This window comes from Corvus cornix, chromosome 26, assembly GCF_000738735.6.
Source record: "Corvus cornix cornix isolate S_Up_H32 chromosome 26, ASM73873v5, whole genome shotgun sequence".
Lineage (NCBI taxonomy): Eukaryota > Metazoa > Chordata > Aves > Passeriformes > Corvidae > Corvus > Corvus cornix.
Window position 1 is genome coordinate 53,086 of NC_046354.1, and position 20,067 is coordinate 73,152.

General features: G+C 44.9%; 1 protein-coding gene across 3 annotated transcripts in view; it reads right to left on the reverse strand.

Annotated features, from left to right (window-relative positions):
• Positions 1-19,769, reverse strand: part of MAGI3 (membrane associated guanylate kinase, WW and PDZ domain containing 3) — a 62,996-nt gene extending 43,227 nt beyond the window's left edge. For all 3 annotated transcript variants that reach the window (XM_039565235.1, XM_039565234.1, XM_039565236.1), the window contains exon 1: positions 19,385-19,769. In XM_039565235.1, the coding sequence (XP_039421169.1) occupies positions 19,385-19,706 (322 nt within the window). In that variant the 5' untranslated portion in view covers positions 19,707-19,769. The remainder of the gene's footprint in view (positions 1-19,384) is intronic.
• Positions 19,770-20,067: the final 298 nt, after the last annotated feature.

Consider the following 20,067-nt stretch of genomic DNA (forward strand, 5'->3'; position numbering starts at 1 on the left):
GAAAATGGAAAATGTTCCCAGCAGAGGTGTCCTCTAGCTGTGTCAGTGAGCAGCAGCACGTGGACCATTGTAGCTGGATCCATACATTAATTTACACAACAAATCGGGCTTTTAAAAGCCAGCCCCATCCCGAACATCCCTGCTTCGAACTGCCTGCAAGTATAACACCTCTTGTAACAGATCATTCCCACACAGAAATGTCACCCAAGGGCTTTTTAGTGGCTCCTCAACTCCACTTTCCTGTGAGACCCCCCCAAGGTCCCACCAGCACAGAGACCCCCAGAGCACAAGGGTTACGGAGCAATTCCTGCTCTGACAAACACGAGTCATTATGCAACTTTTATGAAGGAATTAGAGTTTCCTGAAACCGGCTTTTCAAGGAGCCTGGGGAATCCCAGCACTGCTGGAGGGTGGGCTGCAGCATTCCCAAGGGAGAGCTGATGCTTCAGGCTGCAGATTGCACTGCTGTTACTCACCACACTCGGAAGGACTCCCAGGAACCCGGAATCACCAAGATCTATGTGCCAGGCCAGCATTCCTCTGATCAAACCCATTGAAGTACTGTGTCACAGCGGTATTGATTACAGACATCTTGCAGTTAAATTGGAAAACATCCACACCCCCCCGCCCCCGGGCTCACTGCACAGCATGGGCAGTCAAATCACTGGAACTCCAGATGTGCACCAGCCGTGACTAATGTCAATGCCTGACTCACACAGTTCACACGGCAATTCTACACCAAGGGATGCTTTACTCAGTCTGCTGCAACACCCAAGGACCAGGGGCACACCAGTGTACAGCACAGCATCCCAGAAAGAGCGGAGATGTTGATCCACGTTGATCTGTCACACCCATGAACTCTGATTCTATTATAACCCAATTTTGCAGAGAAGCTTCTATTTATAATCTTTATCACAGGCCGTTGTTGAAGTAATCAAGTAAGAGAAGACCATTTTCCGTACACATTCAGTTAATCATCACATCGTATTAAAAATGAAAGGTATTTCTCTTTCTGCTTGCACAGGATATCCTATTATTTCATCACTATTCATTTAATAAGGTTTATTTTTAGTTACGGAACCCAGGATTTTCAATTAACTGTGAAAGAGTGCTTTCTCCAAGGAGTGCACATGTGAGGAGCTGGATGTCAGCAGAGATGAACTGCTCAGCCTCTGAGATCCAGCTGCTTTCTAGTGAAGTACAAGCGTGCTGGACTTGCCCAGGCAGTGCTGGCACATCCCATCACAGCCCTTCCCTGCAGGAACCCAGGTCACAGCAGCCAACCTGGCACAAATGCACCAGAGGTGCTGACTGATGAGCTCCAAAGCATGTCTGGGAGCTGTGCAGGATCCCACTGACAGCCAGATCTCACTCAAAGAGCTGGCAGAGGCACTCACCTCACTATTTGGCACGGTGATTGGAATTTCTAACAAACCCAGCCAAACGAGGACGACAGACTCCTCCTCATTACTGACGCAGCATTTAAGTTGAAAATCCATGTACCTCCCTCCTCATCACCAGTTTGCAGGAAAACATGTCTAAAACCAGTTCTAAAATCAGCCCAACTGACCTTGGTGTGACTTACCACAATACAGTCAGCTCTTCAGTAACACAGATGGCTGAACTCATGCTGCCAATGTTTTAAGTTCAGAACGTTCTTTTTTTCTTTTTTTTTTTTTTTTTTTTTTTAATTAATATTATTATTTCCCCATGTGTTTACTGTTTTACATATGCCTCTGCCTGCCAAGGAATTGTTAACTAATCACCGTGAGATTCATTTTGTTAGCACACAGTTGGGTACTTGGTCTTGCAACATCTGTTTCTCAGCATTTCTTCTTTTTCTTATCTATCTGTAGTTACCAACAGAAGTGTCTCAACGGAGGACGTCAGTATGTGGAAAAAGAAGCTGGTAACCAACAGCTATTAAAACATAAACCTTCAGGCTAATAACCAACTCATAGAATCATAGAATATCCTGAGCTGGAAGGGACCAATACGGATCATGAAGTCCAATTCCTGGCCATGCACACAACCACACCAATATAACAGCAATAGGATGATCTTCTTTCAAGAAATACTTTGGCAATAAAATGTTCAGAACATCTGCATTCAAGAGACTGGCAGATTAAAAAGGGGCAGATAACCTATTCATTAAAAGGATGAATTCGATTTTTATAATCAGAATTTACTGAACATTAAAAGCAAACTTGCCCTTTCAGTGCTCAATTGTATAGCGGATTCAGTTCTAGCTGGCACATACCAGTATTTACTCACCTATGGAGAGGTCATTTCACATGGGGAACACCACAGCTATACTTCCAATTATTTTTAACTTCAGAGCAAATTTCTTCCGCTATGCTATACGAGAAACTAGAACTAGTCGAAGCAGAGAGAAAGAACACGGGCAACAACTCCCCAGTAAAGTCATATTCACTCTATGATTTCCAGCATAAGCCATGTACAAACACACTTCAAAAACCTAACCATCTGAGTTTAGAAAGCCCTGCAGGGCCGTGGCTGTAGTCAGGGTACAAATGGCACGATCACTCGTGACTAGCTTCAAAGACACCTACTAGCCCTTCTCCAAGTACAATAAATGACAAAATAAACATTCCGGCAGTGAACAAGAATCAAAGTCTAGAGAACATGGCAGCAAACAACTGCTCACCAGCAGACGTCTGTAACAACTGTCTGGCTGATAAGTCATTGAATTCAGCGATTAACTTGCACCCAGTTGCTTTCAGTTTCCGGCGGTGCCCGCCCGGCCCTGCGCAGCGCGTGGTGGAGCGAGCCCCGTGAACGCCCGGCCGAGAGGGGCGGCGCCGCGGGCGGTGGCGGGCGGCGGTGGCGGTGGAGCGGAGCCGCGCCCAGCCGAAACGTGCGCTGGAGCGGAGCGCGGGGGGGTCATCGCTCAGGGGCCCGGCCGAGACGTGGGTGCAGCGCCCGGCAGCGGCAGCGAAGCTGCGACCAGAGGAGGCGACGCACGGAGAACTGAGCGGCGGGGCCCGGCCCGGCCTGCGCAGCCCGAACGCGACCCGGGAAGAGCGCGCAGGCACGAGCAGCCCCGACAATTCCAACACGGGAGCGACCAAAGGAGAGAGCAAAGACGCAGCGAGACAGAAAACAGCAGCCACTCGGAAAAAGGAAAAGATCATAGTAACTAAGATCTTAGGGATAGTAAAATGGTATAATGTTAAGCAAAATTATGGTTTTATAACAAGGTGTGACAACCAGCAAGACATATTCGTGCATAGAACTGCTATTAAAAAGAATAACCCTGAAAAATGCATCCCAAGCTTGGGAGATGGAGAAGTCGTGGAATTCAAAATTATACGAGGTAGAAAAGGGTTACAAGCATCGCAGGTCACTGGGCCTGGTGGTGTTTCTGTAAAAGGCAGTATATATGCCAAAAATCGTAGTCATGTTAGACAATATCTCCATTGTAAGCCCCCCCTACAGTCTCCCTTTCCTAATCCCACCTTTCCCTTTACCCTATGTCCTATTACCCCCAGTGTATTCCCAATCCGTTTTTTCACCCATGGTTTCCTTCACAAAACCATGCTTTTGCCAATTGTTTCCCCAAAAATCCCTTTCCAATGCCGAATGGGGGATGAAAAGGGGGAGGGAAGAAGTTAAACCCCTCTCCTGCCTCAGTTTCCCCACAAAGCATGCTCAGAGAGTCCTGTCTCCCTTCTGTCAGCCCTAAGATGTTCCACAGAATCTGACTGGACATTTAAAGACTCAGGAGGGTGGCTTGTTTTGTTTTGAAACTGTTCTTGTTATGTTTATCCAGTTGTTTTCATTCTCCTTTTATTAAAATAAAACGGGTGAGGTGTTGGGGTCCCTCCCCCGCCGTGTAGCCCTGGGAGAGGGGCCCTGAGGGCACAGACACGGGGTTTCCCTGCCCCTGCTCAGCCTCGTTCCCATTGGTTGGTTTGTGTTCCCCTGCGCGGGCAGAAGGACCCTTGGTCCCGTGACTGGGACAGTTCCTGAGCAGAGCTCCGGCCATGCGGCTGGAGAAATAAACATCTCTGAAACAGCTATCAAGAATCTGTCTGTCCGTATATATTTCCTTTCCACGGGACTCCTGGTTTGATATATGCGTGTTGCAGTATCCCCACTGCAACAAGTTTCAATTAAGACTGCCCAGGGAACTACCAGAGTCACCATCCCTGGAGGTGTTTAAAAAACATGTTGATTTAGCACTTGAGGACATGGTTTAGTGGTGCTGGTTGATGGCTGGACTTGGTGACCTTAAAGCTCTTTTCCAACCTTAACAATTCTGTGATTCTATAGTTTAATGTTTGCCCAACGAAGTTTGGCACAACGTGTATGTAGTAAGCAAAATAATAATGTTGGGGTCATGAGATGGAAAGTCCTCAGTTACAGTAACAGAAGTTTCGATGCATTCAGAGCTCTCAGACTGCGGTGCACTCCACTCGGGAAAGCGGCCAGCCACCGTCTGTACGGAGCTGTCTCCAAAGGCTGGAGTCATTTCTATTTGCTTAAAGAGCTCACTAAATTCAAGACTGACACAGAAATGGAATCCTTGTAAGAAAGCACCTCAAATGAAGAGACAGCTTTGAAGGGAAAACCAAATCCAATTTCCGTTCACAACTTGCCATCAACCAGAAGACAGCTATGGCTGTGCACCCCAACAGGAACACCCAAACTGACAGCACAGAGTTTGTTCCTGTATTAATTGCATCATTCCTTTTCTGTCATCCTTGTCTGACCATATAGGTTCTGCAGTAATCTCTCTGAAATGCTCTACTATCACTAGAGCACAGAGCTTGTTACCCATAATAGATGGTTCTTATTAAAACATTCCCTTTTCTCCTTACTTCCAGGACACGTAAGAACCTGAAGGTAAGAGTTTTAAAAGGCCACATTTTTGTCTGAATACCAGTATATGATATATATCAATTGACCAATATAATAAAACATTCAGCTGTGTGATGAAAACCCACCCTGCACCTACGAACGTAAGAATTACATGAGGTAAATCTGACAGCAAGCACCTGTCCTAACCATGGTCATCATCTCACAAAACTGTGATTGGAATGTAGTCAAGATCCTTCCTAATTTTATTCTTCATATTGAGTCAGAATCAGGCAGCAATTACATAGCAAGCACTTAATTGTTACTGAATAAATCCATTAAAATTCCCAAATTCATTGTTCAGTCCCCACTGGCAGCTCTACAGCAATAGCAAAGAAAAGGAACCAGACATCTTGCTGTTCAAATAAATCATGGGATGAAACAGAGATTAGCTTGTCTTTACCTGCCAGTTTAAATTCTTATTAAGAGACTAACAAGGCTTTCCCAGAGGCACTGTCAGAGCAATCAGGTGAAGCCAAGGCTGTGCTGTGTGTGCAGTACGTCCTCACCTGCCCAGCATGCTGGGCACCCGGAAGGTTTACAGTGCCAGGAGGGTCTGACCGGAGAGGGCCAACTGCATCATTTGTTACTCTAAAAAATACCAGCGCAAGTCCAGCGTGCAGGTTAAGAATAGTGTTTGCACAGCAAAATTCCAAATATCCTCTGCTTCTCAACGTAATTTGCCGCAGTACTGAGGTCCAGCTAAGTTTGCAGGCAAATGTCCTGCGTTTGAACCACATGCACACTGTTACTTCAAAAAGCAGATTTTATTTTTATTTCCACTTACTCGTTGAATAAGGAAAGCCTCACACTTTGCATTTAGAATTTGAGAAAAGCCTTGCATTTTGCATTTAAAACTTAAGACTGCCAGGTAAGAACAAATGCTAAATCTTTCTAGATCATTGCAGTCTGAAGTGAGCATCCAGTTCTTGTGCCCCAGTTTCAAATTCTTTAGATAACACAGAAAGTTCTGTCAAAGAACTGGGTGTTTTTTTGAAAACATTGTTTTTCTCTTTGCCATTTCCTTAATATCCAACATCTCTGCAGCCCGCACACCAGGAAGAGAAGCAGACCTCTTAAGAACATAGTTCAAATAGAAAAAAAGTAGTATGTATTTGCCAAAAGGCAATGAATAAGGATTTCAGAACAAATTTTATGCCACCCGAAGGTAATTCAATAAAGCAGAAAGTGATTCAAGTCCTTTTTCTTTTTGCTGCATTTCACCCACTGTAAGAAACAGCTCACCGAAAGAACTTCCTCATGTAAAAGCTCTTTTACTATTCCTACAGCATGACACTTCACATTACAGATCAGGTTTTGATGTCTGAATGGAAGAATACCCTATTTTTAGTAGACTTTCACTGAGAGAACAATTGGTAGTTCTGAGTACTTTGGAACTTCCCTGTGGACACACTACCGACACTTGTGTACAAATACAGACTGATGAAGAAGTTAATGAAGACCCCAAAGATCCCATCCTCAACTGCCCCCAAACAGCTGCCAATGCCTGATGAAAGTAACTCCATTTTAAGCAGTGTCCAACACCACAGTTTAAATAGTGGCTCATCCACACAACGGTTTTCATGCTCATTCCAGGTTCCCTCCCTCTGTAAAGGCCAGAGAAAGTCAGTAACTTCCTGCTTCCTACCAGACACCCCTGTCTCACCTGTATTTTGTTACAGAATTTGTGCTAAAATCTGGCTGTTGCAAGGGCAAAATCTATTAAAGCTATGCAAATCGCAGTATGGTAGCAAACAGAGTTTCCAGTATCTAGAGAGTTCCAGTTCTCAGTATTTCCGATAAGGAATTGCTGGAGTAACACGAATGTTTCCAATGCTTCTTTAGGAGGCAATTGCCAGCTCCAGTGCCAGACAGGTGGAGGCCCTGCACCTACAGACACCTCTGCCTCTCCAGGTGTGCCCAGCTGAGCTTGAAATCTGCCTGCTCCTCCTAAACATTTCATTAACACCGTGGGAGTCACTTGGGGCATCTCAGTCTTCCGCGGCCTCAACCTGGGACCCGCTGCTGCAGGGTGTCTGACAGCGCTGCAGCTTCTGGTCAATGACCAAACACGTCCCCAGAAAGAAATTTAAAATAAGCAGTTTAAGATATTTGAGTAGGTCTTAGAGTATTTGCAAATATGTCTGTCATAGCTCATGAAATCAGGCAACTGGGTGAATCCAAATAATTAAACGAGTTTTAATTCTTGGTATTCTAAGAAAAAAAATACCTGATTTGGTTTTAAGTGTAAAGAATGTAGTCTCATGAGTCATTGAGAATTAAATTCCTGTGGTGGCTAAGACTGTTAGTAAACGTTTTAATGAAAGAGACGAAGCAACTGATAGGCAACTTTGTGCTTTTCTTTGTGTCATGTTTTTAACGAAGTTAACCAAAAGATTAAAAAATGAAGTATGTATTTGAGCAGTCTGGTCTAGTGGCAGGGGGTGGAGCTGGATGAGCTTTAAGGTCCCTTCTGACCCAAACTTTTGGGATTCTATGTGATCTTTAGATGACTGGGTGGTTTGCTGTCTAGTTCAGTAACCCCTTTAAAAGTATTGTATCTCTTCCGTAGTAGTTTAGTTGCTGTAGTTTAGCCAAACTTCAGGAAAAAGCATGCATGGTGTTTTGGGTGTACACTGTGGATTCTGGACACAAAACATGTAGCAGGGGAGGGATGTTCAGCATAAAACTTATTCTGGGCAGGAAAATCACTCTCTTAAAAACTAACTGAAACACAAAAGCACAAGTGCCTGTTTTCATATAAGATTTCTTTTCCCCTGCAAGAGTTTTTTGGAAGATCACAGCAGAAGTATAACTGAAGCAGAAGCGTGGGCCATGTGCTGTGTCTGGCACGTTTCTGGTGTTTGTGCAGATGGTTTTGCCTACCAGCTCTGTCCTGCAGCTGAGTATAGAGGTGCATGTATGTAATTTACTTCTTCTTTTGCTGACATCATTAAAAAGCAAAGCATAAACCCACTGACAAATAATTTGAACTTGGGGTAAGTTGATATGCTGATTAAGTACTTCCCTCCTGTACGAAGTGATTTCTGTGAAAAATCCATGGAATTTTTCTATGATTTTAATTCTGTGGATTTAAAAATTATTTTGACACAATTTTTTTCCCAAATAGACAACAATAACACCCAAACCACTTAAGTCATCCCTCTCTTTGAGGTTTCATCGCCAGGAGATGCAACTTTGCTTTGGTTATACACCAGGTTTGCCATGCGTGTTGCAGCAAAAAGCAGCACAGTATGCTGGTACTACTCATTAAATGCAAGAGGATTAACATCCAGTTTATTTCCTCTAAAACCACGGAACTATTAGGAAATAACTAAGCCCTAAAGTTTTAGGTTTGTAGAAATGATTTCCTCCTCATGCATGTACTTATGGGGGGGACAGTGGAGGAATTTCAGAATCCTGTTACATAAGAGAGAGGCAGAGCCCTGTCTAAATCCCAGGGAATTACGTTTAATGGCTTGTTTCATTCCTTATTGGTCTAAAGAATTCCTCAAAAATCAGCTGACCAAAAGTGCCAGGGAAGTATTTTTACCTCCATTGCTGCAACTTATCACTCAGTAAATTCACTAATCTTCTTTGCAGTGAGATTAGATTGGAAATGCTCTGGTGCAAGGAGGACTTGTTTGTGAAAACTGCTTGGTACTGTGAGTACATCGAGGGGAAGTACCAGTAAGTAGTCAAATGTGGTGTTCCAGTGCTAAGGAATATATTGAGAGATGTATTGCCTTGGCTTTCCTTCTAGTTGACAGTGCTTCCTCGGAAGATGATGTCTGGAATGTGAGCTTCAGTGAATTGTGTTTGGCATATACAAAAAATACTCATAAGTTTGACAACAAAATTGCTGTGGTTTTCTTCCGTAGTGAGAGCTGGTCCCTGTTAAAAAACCCCCCATATTTTTAATAAAAATTGTTCTAACCCAGACTACTCTATGATGATTCTATGGTCCCGTGACTTAAGATCTGACGTAGCCAGATGCCACTTATGCATGTACTTTTTGTTTTACGTGGCAATAATATGCCATAATACAACTAAAATATTTTTTAAATGTATTCCCTGCTAGATAAGGTATGAACTGTGGATGGGTGTGTGCAGCTGGGGGTTAAACCATGCAGAACAGCTGAGGTCATAGCTTGTGCTGTGTCCTCTTACACACTTTGAAAAAGGCAAATAGTTATGTCCTTGACAGACCTGGGTGCTATTATTAAACCCTATTTAGTGGTTTATTTACAGGCAGCAGGAAAACAGTTCTACTCAATCCAAGGCCTGAAGTACTGCTCATGTTGTGGAATTACCGACTACACAACTTGCCTCTAAATTGCAGGCTTTCCTCTCTGCCCTACTTACTCGGTCTAAAAAAACCTAATCCTGTGGATTTTATTTCCCTCTCTGTAGGGCAGCAGTGAGTAATTACTTTTCTCTGGTGAAGGTAGAGATGCTGGAAAAGTTTAATTACTGCTCATTAGGAGAAGCTGCTAGTACTTAAAGGAATTAATTAGGGCAGGACTTGTAATGTTCATCAGAATAGCAAATAAATGCAGTGGAGTGAATGTTATTTATGCTGTACTCTGTGGTGTGTTTTTTTGTTCTGCAAAATGTTTCAGAATATGTGGGTCTTCCACAGCCAAGGATGCCTTTTAACGCCTTTCAAGTGTTCAGATTCAAAATGAGATTTGGGTTTATAGCATAAATCTCTAAATCTCCTGTCACTTTGTTGATATGGAATTTAAGAGGAGCTTAAGAGAAAAGTTACATATGTCCGCTCAGCTATAAGGTACCACATTGGGAACATTTCACTGTCGCTTTGTTTGGGTGGTGGAGTGGCCTTATTCATTTGAATATTTCATGTTAATCTTTCTACCATAGTAAATATCTCGCAAAAGCTGTTGAGAGCATTGTGACAACTTGTCTTGTGCTCCAGGGCCCCTCCATAGTGCCAACAGGAGCGCAGAAATAACATCACCTGTAAGCTCATGTGTAGGTTTGGGTCTTGAGCTGGAAATACCCTTGAACTTCCCTCCCAGAGCAGCTCCTACTCAGCTGACAAAAAGATAAAGCTGTAAATAACATCCAGCACAAGAGGGAAGCATTTCCATGTCTCCAGTGCAAAAGTATACTGGAACCAAACGGGAAAAGCCCTGAACATCTGTGCCTTCCTACACAGTTATTAATCAGCAAGTACAAGGCACTAGAATTTTAAGTGCTACAAGGAAAGTTCAAGTAACAACTGAACCTTGCTGAACCCAACCCCAGGGATGGCCTCTGCACATCACACGCCTAAAGACGTTTCCTGCTATCATGAATTGCCTTCTGTGGGCTATAGCCTGGTATTTGTGCTGCGAGAGCAGAGCAACAAACTCCTAATCCTGGTCTTTTGTGCTGTTCCTGCATACCCCCACTTATTTCCTTTGTGTTGTAATTCCACCTCTGGATCACCACACAGGAGTTTTTCCAGGCTGGTGATATCTTTCTTCACATCTCCTCTACTTCTGTTTCATTGACATAAGGTGAACAGTCATCCTCAAAGTACTCCCTGATACTCAGACACCTGTGCCACAGCAGAGACACAGTGGTGGTTCCAGCTTCTCCCACCAGTGCAGTCCTGGATAGTCCCAGCACTACCAAACCAACCCAGTTTTGTACAACTACAACTGTGGTTGTAGTCAGATTTTGTTAGGTTCTCACATCAGGGCAAACCAGTCTGGATTTCATCTTCACTAGCTCCAAATGCAGTGGGTGTAAGAAGAGAAACACTAACAGACAATTCACACGATCACATTAACTTTGTTAATTGCCTCTACCACCTTTTTGAAAGAATACATCATTACCGTGCTGATGGAAAATGCATTTCCAGACTCCAAAACCCAGAATACTTCTGATGTTTATAGAGCACCCCCAATCCATATTCATCAGTCGCCAGCTGCCAGGTTGATTGTATTTATTAGCAAAGGCAATAATGAAACAGCACTGAAGCAGAACACAGTAAGAACCACTATTCAAGTGCACCATAATCTGACAGAGCTACCTACAATTCAAGCTTTACTTTTTTTTTTTTTTTTTAACAAGTAACTGAAGAGACATGGCAATTCAGAACGTAAATTATTTCACTTTTTAACTGTATCTCAGGAAAACCATTTACAATGGATCAAGCTATATGAACTACACTATTCAGCAAGTGAAGAGCAATAGAGGATGGAGAGTAAACACACTAGTGATTTTCAATTTGAAGAAGTTGCATTCAACTGAGAGCAATCACCGATTCATAAAAAATTACAGGCTTGAGAATCATACATATTGAAAAGTAGCTTTAAGCAAGCTTTCTTAAACGTAGCCCTGAGAACACACTTTAAAAGCTTCCTGTCAGAGAGAGCCCACAGTTACAACTAAAGACCTGGGTGTGCTTTGCAAACAGAATCACATTTCAACATAAAACCATTACGTTAACAGGTTGCATAAGCACAGTGATATAAGCCTGAACAAAAGATTGCTGCAATTGTGTTTCATATTGAAAGCTGCACCTGGACTAATGACAGAAAATGGCTGTGTGTAACTACTTGCATCTGCACCTTAAACAACTGGGGACAGCTTTACACAGGTTTTACAACCCCCTTGTCACCATTAGTGCCTTTACTGTCTGCTTGACAAACACCCTTCCTAAGATACTACCCTTTCCACCCAAAGTAATTGCTCCTGCTTTTAAAGCTGATCAGACTGGAAGCCATCATATCCAACTGCTGCTGAAATAGCACCTGGGAAAAGATCCCATTCCCATCATGACCCACAAAGGGCCCAAAAAAGATCAATTTAACACAAATTCAAACATCAATTAACAACTGAGCTGGCAAATTACTAAGAATTCTGATTTTTGTGACAATGTAGCAGAACAATCCAAGTCTGCAACCTTCCTATTGCATGCTTCCCCTTGCCTTCTGTTCAGCAGGACTACGTAAGGAATTTACTCGCAAATACAAAGAGCTCCTATTTTTCTGAATCCAAATCTAGTACTCTCAAGAATACGGTTGCTTTGAAGAAGAAAATTGTTCCCATTCAGGAAACAAGAAGCAATTTAACTAACAGCCCATGAACGCAACAAGGTATTTCTTAAAAGGAAGCATTGTGAATTAAAAACAAGAAACAGAAGTACGGCTTTAAAGATCTTAAAACAGAGCAACAATGAAAACTAGAGTAATTTTTGCACCTGTCAATTTGAATGTACAATCCTTGTCACATTTTAAGATTCTTTTTTTTTTTTTTTTTTTTTTAAGTTTTGCAGCTGAAAAATAACTTGAAGCAGATGCTTCAATAATAAAGGAGGACAGTGCATAGGAAGTTATATGAGCACCACTTGTTTAGTATAGGAAGTTTCCAAAAAGACAGTTTAGTTTCAAAGTGTCTTTGTTTTATCAAAGCAAAATGAAACTTCCTTTAAAAAATTAAGGATATTGTATCTTTGGAGATAAAACCCGGCCATTTTCTACAACTGACTAGCATTCCATTAAGGCCAGCCAAGAACTGAAGAGTCATACCTAGACAAAAATCATGGAGACGAAATCTGCTGTTGAAATCATGACTTCTAATAAAGGTTCATCTTTATTTCATTCTTGGCTTCATTCACAGAGAAAAAATAAAAAACCTCCTGCCATTGCAGAGTAGCAGCAAAATTACACTTCAGGGATTTTAAGCAAGGTCTGTGCTGGCATGGACACCTAAGGTTGGTAGGGGCTTAGTAAAAACCCAACGTAAACATATATGGAAGTATTTCAATCAAAACTGTCTACCTGCATAAAGGAAGTTATTTCCAGGACTATCTGGAATACAAGTGCTTGACTGTACAGTCCCAGTGAAAATATGATTCCCCTAAAACAGGGAACATGAAGAGGTGGATTTGGAGAAGAACACAGACAGCACCACCTGCCCTGCCACCAGCTCCAGATAAATGCACTATCCTACAGGGTCTCTCCTGAGAGACATCAGGGATCGAAACAGGGAAGAGAATGGTTCTCCTGAAGGGAACAAAAAAGTACAAATTAGTCGCAAAAGCCACATGAGGCCTTGTTATCATCTGAAATGACCACACCAAGAAAGAGCAGAATCATTAGTGGGCATTTCTGGTGCCATCATTACCACAGCACTCATCGCAGCAAAATTTAAACAAGGAAGTATGTGAAAGGGAAAGGCAATAAATAAGGTCTGTGCCAAGAGTACATTTATATAAAAAGGAATATTAGAAGCAAGATTATAAATTACATGAACATCCTAATATCCAGTGGTATTAGCTCTTGATAGTCCTTTGCATCCATACATTTAAGATGCAAGCTCACAGCTTTTTGTGCAAGGCAACTCCCAAACTGAAACAGGGCAGTTTTAGAGAGACAACCTCCAGCAGAAAGCATTTCCCCATCAGTTTTCTTTTTCAAGACAGCATCGTTTGATGAAATTGGGATACCCCCATTCATTACAGCAGACCTGTATGCTCTGGGCTTTTCGTAGTACAGTCAAATGACTCAACCTTTCCTCTGCAGTACAGAACGGGTCGGTTCCCCATTAACTCTCAAGCAGGGAGGGCAGTTTTCCACAGCAGCACCCAGTAGCCTCTGCCCAACACCCAGCAAGGGCTGAGGGACCCAAGACGGATGCGCAGCTCCTCAGGCTTCCCAACTAACACGTTCCTCTATTACACCATGGAGCTGGACCGCTGCCAGCTTCCACAGAAACACAGAACTAGGGTAAAGCCTTCCCTCTGAGAGGCAAAATCATCCTAGTGTATGTACTCTGATCTCTGTTTCAACGTGGCACGTTTAGAATTCATCCGATTTTGTGGAAACAGCCAGGGAGGGCGGCTCGCCCTCCTCTCTGCCTTAACTGCTGAACATGCAAATGTTTACCCCCTCATGTAGGTACCCCCTTTGTACCTACCTCAAGCATAAGAGGAAATGTAAATGAACCTCAGATACTCAGCTTCGAATATTGTATCTCAAGTACTGAATCCTGCTCTGAGTCACTGGATCTGTCACCATTTTCATTCACTCTGCTTCAGAGAAGGGACCTCCCCCACCATGCACAAACCAAGTCATAACATTCCCATTAACTCCTGCTGGTACCGGAGGCATTAGGGATCCATTGCAGTCATGTGAAAAAATGCATCCAGCAATAAGTTGTCTTCTTGTAAGCTTGTATTAGATTTTGATCAGGAAAGCTCTTTGGGAAGGTAAGGTGACAGACTCACAAAAAATCAGTTAGGTATGAGTACATCCACCCGTCAATCCTCTCATCCTCTGCACTAGTGTAATGTAATTCAAATAAAGCAATAGATCTGAGGCACTTAGAGGTGTCACATCACAAAACTGCAGACAATGGTTGAGTGCACACAGAGCAGCAAGAGACATCAGCTTTGGACTGGGGTGTACTGAACCAACTGGAAACCGCACGAAGGACCAGAAAAAGATCCCATCAGCTCTGTCAGTATGAGCTGAGATGTCCTCCACACATCCCACCGGAAAAAAAAAATCAAAGCACAAACTGACACTTACCAGAGGCCAGGCAATCCTGACCGGAGACACGGAATAAATGCCCCAGCCAGAGGAAGGGCTCCAGCCATGAGTGAACGTCAACTCTGAAACAAATCTATAGGAAATCACGGTTTAATAGCTTCAGGAGCACTGAAAAAAAAGTTAGTCCGAAGAAGACTTTTAGTCCTTTTACATCTTGCTGCATTTTTTTTTTTGACTAAAGATCACTTTTGACACAATGGAGCCAACGTGCATTCGCTCCAAAACCAAGGGACCAAACTATGTGCTCTGGAAACATTTCTCGAGTGGAAGAGCTGTAAGACTCTGCCCATTTCCTCCCAGATCCTCCTTATAGTGGCCAGGAAACCGTAATAATTGCCACAGAGTAGCTGTATTCATCGATGCTCCTTAGTCTGGAAGGAGAACACATTCCTTCCTACATAGTATCCGGCACCTCAGCCTGCACAACGAGGAACTTGTAGATATCAAGAATTTCTTACTTTTAAGTCTGCAGTCAAGTTTTGATGTATTTTGGCTACCATGCTGCTACGAAGAAAGAAGGCACTCAAGGTTGCACTGATGAGTATTTTAGCACTCTCATTTGCACATACGAACAGCTTTCTGCCTAATTCTGAATCATCACAGTATCATCATCCTCAAATGGTTTATGTCAGAAGGGACCTTAAAGACCATCCAGCTTCAATCCCCTGCCACAGGCAGTGATGCCACCACTAGATCAGGTTGCTCAGGGCCCTGAATATTCATGCAGCCATTGATTTTATGCAATCACAGAAACACAGACTGGTTTGGGTTGGAAGGAACCTTTAAGACCATCAAAATTCTGTGCCCTGCCATGGGCAGGGACACCTTCCACTAAACCGCATTTCTCCAAGCGCTGTCCAACCTGGCCTTGAACACTTCCAGGGATGGGGCAGCCACAGCTTCTCTGGACAACTTGTTTCAGTGCCTCACCAGCTTCACAGTAAAGAATTTTTTCCTAATATCTAATCTAAACCTACTCTCCTTCAGCTTGAATCCATTCCCTTTTGTCCTATCACTACTTGTGCTTCTAAAAATACCCTTTTTTCTTGTAGGTTCCTTTCACGTACGGGAAGGAAAGTAAGTACCTACAGAGGATGAACTTAGCACTCAACTACCATGGATCTGACTAGAACATTCTATTTCCCTAATGGAAATAGAAGACCCTGCAGTAGCACCAGCCAGTTACAAGGCTAATGCCCTAATCCAAGTAACACTGGACAGGGAAGGTCCTTGAACACACAGCAGCCGTTGTTTGAATGCATGTAAGCAGGCAATTAGCTGAAAACCAGCATTTCCCAAGCGTGGCTAAAATACAAATGGACTCATTAGGATGAGCTGGCCCCTGACAGCTTGCGTGCACATCCATACAGATATCCCACTGCACAAGCTGCCCTAGCTTTGTGTATGGCTGCTTTGCTCATCTGACCAAGATGATGAGCTATACGCAAACAGAGGTATGGTTATCATCTCAAGGTTCATCTAGAATTTAAGTTTTATTTAGACAGCTCAGATCCCAGCATCAGCCCCAAATGCCACTGGCAGAGAGCTCAACACTGGCCTTCCACAGACTTTGCTAAGTCAATCCCTACTGATACTGGACCCGTGGATTTTCTGGCTAGTTGGCACACACCTGAGGCCATCCTCACGTGGGACACAATACTCACCCCTGGTCCTGTTCTCCCTTCTTGGCTAACTGGGTTGGACATTAGGAAGAAGTTCTTCACAGAACGGGTGACTGGGCATTGGAATGGGCTGCCCAAGGAGGTGGTGGAGTCACCGTCCCTGGAGGTGTTTAAGAAAAGAGTGGACATGGCACTTAGTGCCATGGCATTGGTTGACAAGGTGGTGTTAGGTGATAGGTTGGACTTGATGATCTCAAAGGTCTTTTCCAACCTAGCTGATTCAGTAATTCTGTAATAAAGACGGAACAAGAATAGGAAGGACAAATTTCTTCATCAACAAAATGGTCCATTGTTTGTGATGTGCAGTTAACAGATGGCGTTCAAATTAGCATTCATATCCTTCAAGTGTCTTATCAAACAAGCCTAAACAGCATCCTGAAATTTCCATTTTAAATTTTCTGTGAGCTTGCAAGAAGTATCACAGACAGATTTTACTGCTGTCAACTAAAGCTGTTACTGCCTTTAATGAGGGACTGACTACATTACAACTTGAACTAAAGCAGTCCAGATCCTGCTGTTCAAGGCCACCGGGTCACCTGCACAGACTTCACCTGGAAGATGGAGCACCAAATTTGCCCTTCTAAAATGCAGAGGCAGACTGTGAGCATCAAGACCTTACGAACACCTTACAATTCAGATTCAAGGAGACACATTCCTCACTGTCAACCCTTGACACAGAATCCCCTCAGACTTCTGTCCCAAGAGCACGCAAGCCTGAAGAGCCGTGGGGCACACAAAGGTCTGCTGGCAGAGCACTCCAGAGCCTTTCAAATGATGGGTTGAGTTTTGACTGGGGAAAATCACGAAACACAGAACCTTGAAATGCAGTAACACAATTACATGTCTTTGAGAATTCAGACATAATACGAGCCTACCAGGGACCACCAGCTCCTGGCCCTCACTCCATTCACCTCAACCACTCACACAGCCCCACGCACCTTCCCAGATGTCTTCCAAAACCTGGCAGGTTTGGATGGCTCTGGATCACAAGGGAAGCCAAATTCAAAGCCACAGGTCTTCACAGAGAATGCCTTGTCAACAACTTTCTAATTACATATACCCTGACTGAAAAACTGCCACTGAGCAGCTGTGGCAGCCTTGCAAAAAACAACCAAAACCCAGTATCTTTTAAAATACTATACTTAAGGACACTAAATCTAACAGAGAAAATTACTACAAAAACCATCTGATGTGGTAAATATGTTCCAGTATGGGGAAAATTGCTGGATCTGAAGATTCAGTTTGATATATTCCAAAAGTTATATAAAATCAGCAAAAAAATGCTACTTCTCTTTGTACAACTCACCAGAGTTGGGTTTACAAGCTCTGGATGACTATGCTAAACAGCACAGGTCCTTACAAGACTCCAGCATCAGTTTCCTTCTGTTGAGAAAACCATTCCTCTGATTTAAGCCGTTACTAAGCCACAGGAGAATTCTGCTCTTGTATTTTGGCAGCTACACTGCCACACCATGCTCGCTCAGTAAGAGCCTCATCCAAGTCACTGATACCTTACTGAAAGCCTACTAGAAAATCCACCTCACCAAAATACTCAGATTTGATTAAACCAGCCAGTGAAAGCAGCCCACTCTCCTCATTAGGTGGTATTGGTTCACATGCCCAATATTGTCCTTCTTAACTCAAATTTTAATCAACTTGCTGGAATCACCAGTCAGCCTCTGTTGATCTTCTGGACCCTTTCCCAATCTATATTCCCCACTCCTATCCCCTTCCACACCACCCAGGATTTAAGGAACAGGTAACAACACGTTACTGTTAATACTTGACACCTGGAAGTCCTCGTGAACATCATCTGGCTCTTGCCATTTTCTACTGTTAATTGCAGCAATTTCTTCTAAATATTTTCCGCCAGTTTGACATCTCTGTTATGGAAATTCCCAGCACAAGAATATGCCTATTTCCCTCCACAGTAAATACAAGAAATCCCTTTGAACTATAGTTTCATCTTCCCCAAGCTTTTTCTTTAAAAAAGAGATTATTTTCTATATTTAACAATTTGTCCCTCTTTTTTTAAATCCTCCTAATTCACATCTAACTTGCAGCTGTTTGTTCTTTTCTGTTTTCCCCCTTCAGAAAGGATTTCCAATTTTGTAAATCAAGACCTCTTTCAAAACTTCCCACGCTTCTGTAGGTGCTTTTAAGATGTGTGTCTGTTTTAATTTTTTTGCTTTGTTGTTTTAATTCAGCAAGTTATATGAATCAGGACCAACAGCACAGTCTCTATATGAAAGATGACTTTTCATTAGTGGTCAAACAAAGAAAACCCGACTTAAAATACGTATTACATGAAGTCAAATAGCACCCAGCAGTTACAAAAGAAGAACAAGACAAGTGTTCAGCAGAGAAACTCTATGAGAAATATTACAGACCCCCGTCACAGAAATACTGATATCCATCAGGATTCAGAGAAAACTGGTTTTTCCCAAGACACTTTCTCATAAGGCAGTAGGCTCACACCTGGATTGCCTTATCGAGAAAACGGTAGGTACGTCTGTAGTTCATGAATTAACTCATGTGGCTGCAGGTGCCACTATTCAGCATTAATTTGACATTTAACAGGCATGTTAATACATATGATTTTACTACAAGCGTTAGTTAATTGAAGTGTACTTAAAAATAATAGAAATCTATGAAAAAAAGAACAGTCAGAGTTTGTTCTCGGGGCTTTTGTCTTTGCCAAATGGGAAACCAACAGGACGGAGCGATGGCACCCTGGTGTTCCATCCCGGCCATTCCCCACTCGCCCTCGACCTCTGCAAGCAGCGGATTATATAAACACCATGGAAAACACCACCTGCACCTCCGAGAGGAGGACGTGGGGACCGGAACCTCCGGGGGCCACTGAGTCACCCGGAGCCCCGCGAGGGTCACACCCGTGCCAACACCGCATCGCAGCAGCGCGAAGCCGAGCATTCCGGGCGGGGAGCGGACCCTCGGGAGAGGCCACCGAGACGGGCCGGGGGAGCGAGCACCGTCCCGGGGCCGCCCCGGGACTGCGGGACCGCCTCCTCCTCCGCATCGCCCCCCTGGGCAGCGGCGCCTTCCCGAACCCGCGGAAACTTTCCCAGCGCGGCACCCGCGCCCCGGTTTCCCCCCGGTTCCCTCCGGGCACCGCTTCCCGCCGCGGCCCTCCCGCCGCCCCGCAGGGCGCCGGCGCGGCCGGGCCTACGCGCGGCCGGCTGGGCGGCGGCGGGAGGGCCCCGGTCCAGCTCGGCGGCGGAGGGCGCTCACCTGGGCGCACGGTCTTGAGGCGCACGGGCTCCCTGAAGTGCCGCACCACGGCCAACGTGTCGCGGTGCGTGAGGCCGCTCACCGGGGTACCGTTCACCTCCAGCAGCACGTCCCCCGGTGCCGGCGCCTTGCCCGAGAGCAGCGCGGGGCCCGGCGCGCCCTCGCCGCCCGCGGGCAGGCGGCCCGCCAGGTACGGGAACTCGCCGCGCTCGGCGCCGCCGCGCAGCAGATCGGGGTCGGGGCCCGCTGGGCCGCCCCAGGACACCACGCACTCCTGCACCTTGCTCAGCCAGTGCCGCTTCTTCCGCAGCGTCTTGGACATGCCGCAACACGGGGCGACGCTACCCACCCCGCGCTGCCGCCGCTCCCGCCCCGGCCGCGGCTGCCGCCCGACTGCCGCCCCGCCCTTCCCGGCTCCCCCGCGCCCCGCCCGCCTCACTGGCCGCGCCCCTCCTGTCCTGCCACGCCCCCGCCGCGCCCTGGACACGCCGCTGGCGCGGGGCTGCCGGTCGCAGGCCGGGCTAGGCCGGGGCTTGTAGAGGACTCGGACCCGGCCCCGCCGGGACTCCCCCTAAGAACCGGGGCACGTCCCGGTCGTGGCCCCCTCGCCCGGGAAGAGCTCCTCAGCCAAGGCCTGCGCCTAGGCCGGGCTGTCCTCTCAGCCAGGAGCCCCCAACCAGCCC